General features: G+C 40.7%; 1 protein-coding gene across 5 annotated transcripts in view; it reads right to left on the reverse strand.

Moving 5' to 3' along the window:
• Positions 1 to 203: 203 nt before the first annotated feature.
• SLC35F2 (solute carrier family 35 member F2) overlaps positions 204 to 592 on the reverse strand; it is a 53,549-nt gene continuing 53,160 nt past the window's right edge. For all 5 annotated transcript variants that reach the window (XR_003092045.1, XR_003092044.1, XM_025193158.1 and 2 more), the window contains one exon: positions 204 to 510. Coding sequence is in view for 3 of the 5 variants with exons in the window: in XM_025193158.1 (XP_025048943.1) it covers positions 431 to 510 (80 nt within the window). In the remaining 2 variants the exon portion in view is untranslated. The remainder of the gene's footprint in view (positions 511 to 592) is intronic.

Here is a 592-nt window from a genome sequence, read left to right on the forward strand (position 1 = left end):
TGTGTCTCATGTATCAGCGTCCCCGATCTTCAAATGGGGGGGGGGGGGGCGCTTTTACTAAAGCTTGAACGTGCCTCCACCTTCATTTTGAAGCATGGGGACACTGATACATGAGAGCTGCTCTAATTAAAGAGCCCCTTCCCACTCCCAGAGCACATGTAAAAAACACCCTTAGAGACTAACTCTAACGGTTATGTGTCTAACGGTTATGTGTCCCCTTTTTTCTATTGAATAAACCCTGTTATAATTTACTACTGCTTGTGGGTAGGAAAGTTTATTCACTTCCAGATGTGCAAGTTTATTTGTGAGAGCTCCAGCCAACATATTAGAACTGTTGTGAAAACCCTCAGCTCTGATAATGAATCTCTTTTAATATCTTCTTCCTTCCTCCGTTCCTTGTATTTGTGGTAGTTTAGTGTGCAGAAGAAATTCAGGAATTGGCAAAGGGTAGAATTACAAAACTTTCCAGAAGGTCCAGGGTCTCTTTTCCTTTTGAAAATCCTTCACAACCTAGGGTATTTCAAATGCAAAAAAAAAAAAAAAAGGTTTTCAGAAGCTTCCTCTGAGTAAGAGATAAAAGTAATGCCCAGCA

Source organism: Alligator sinensis, unplaced genomic scaffold (assembly GCF_000455745.1).
Source record: "Alligator sinensis unplaced genomic scaffold, ASM45574v1 scaffold802_2, whole genome shotgun sequence".
Lineage (NCBI taxonomy): Eukaryota > Metazoa > Chordata > Crocodylia > Alligatoridae > Alligator > Alligator sinensis.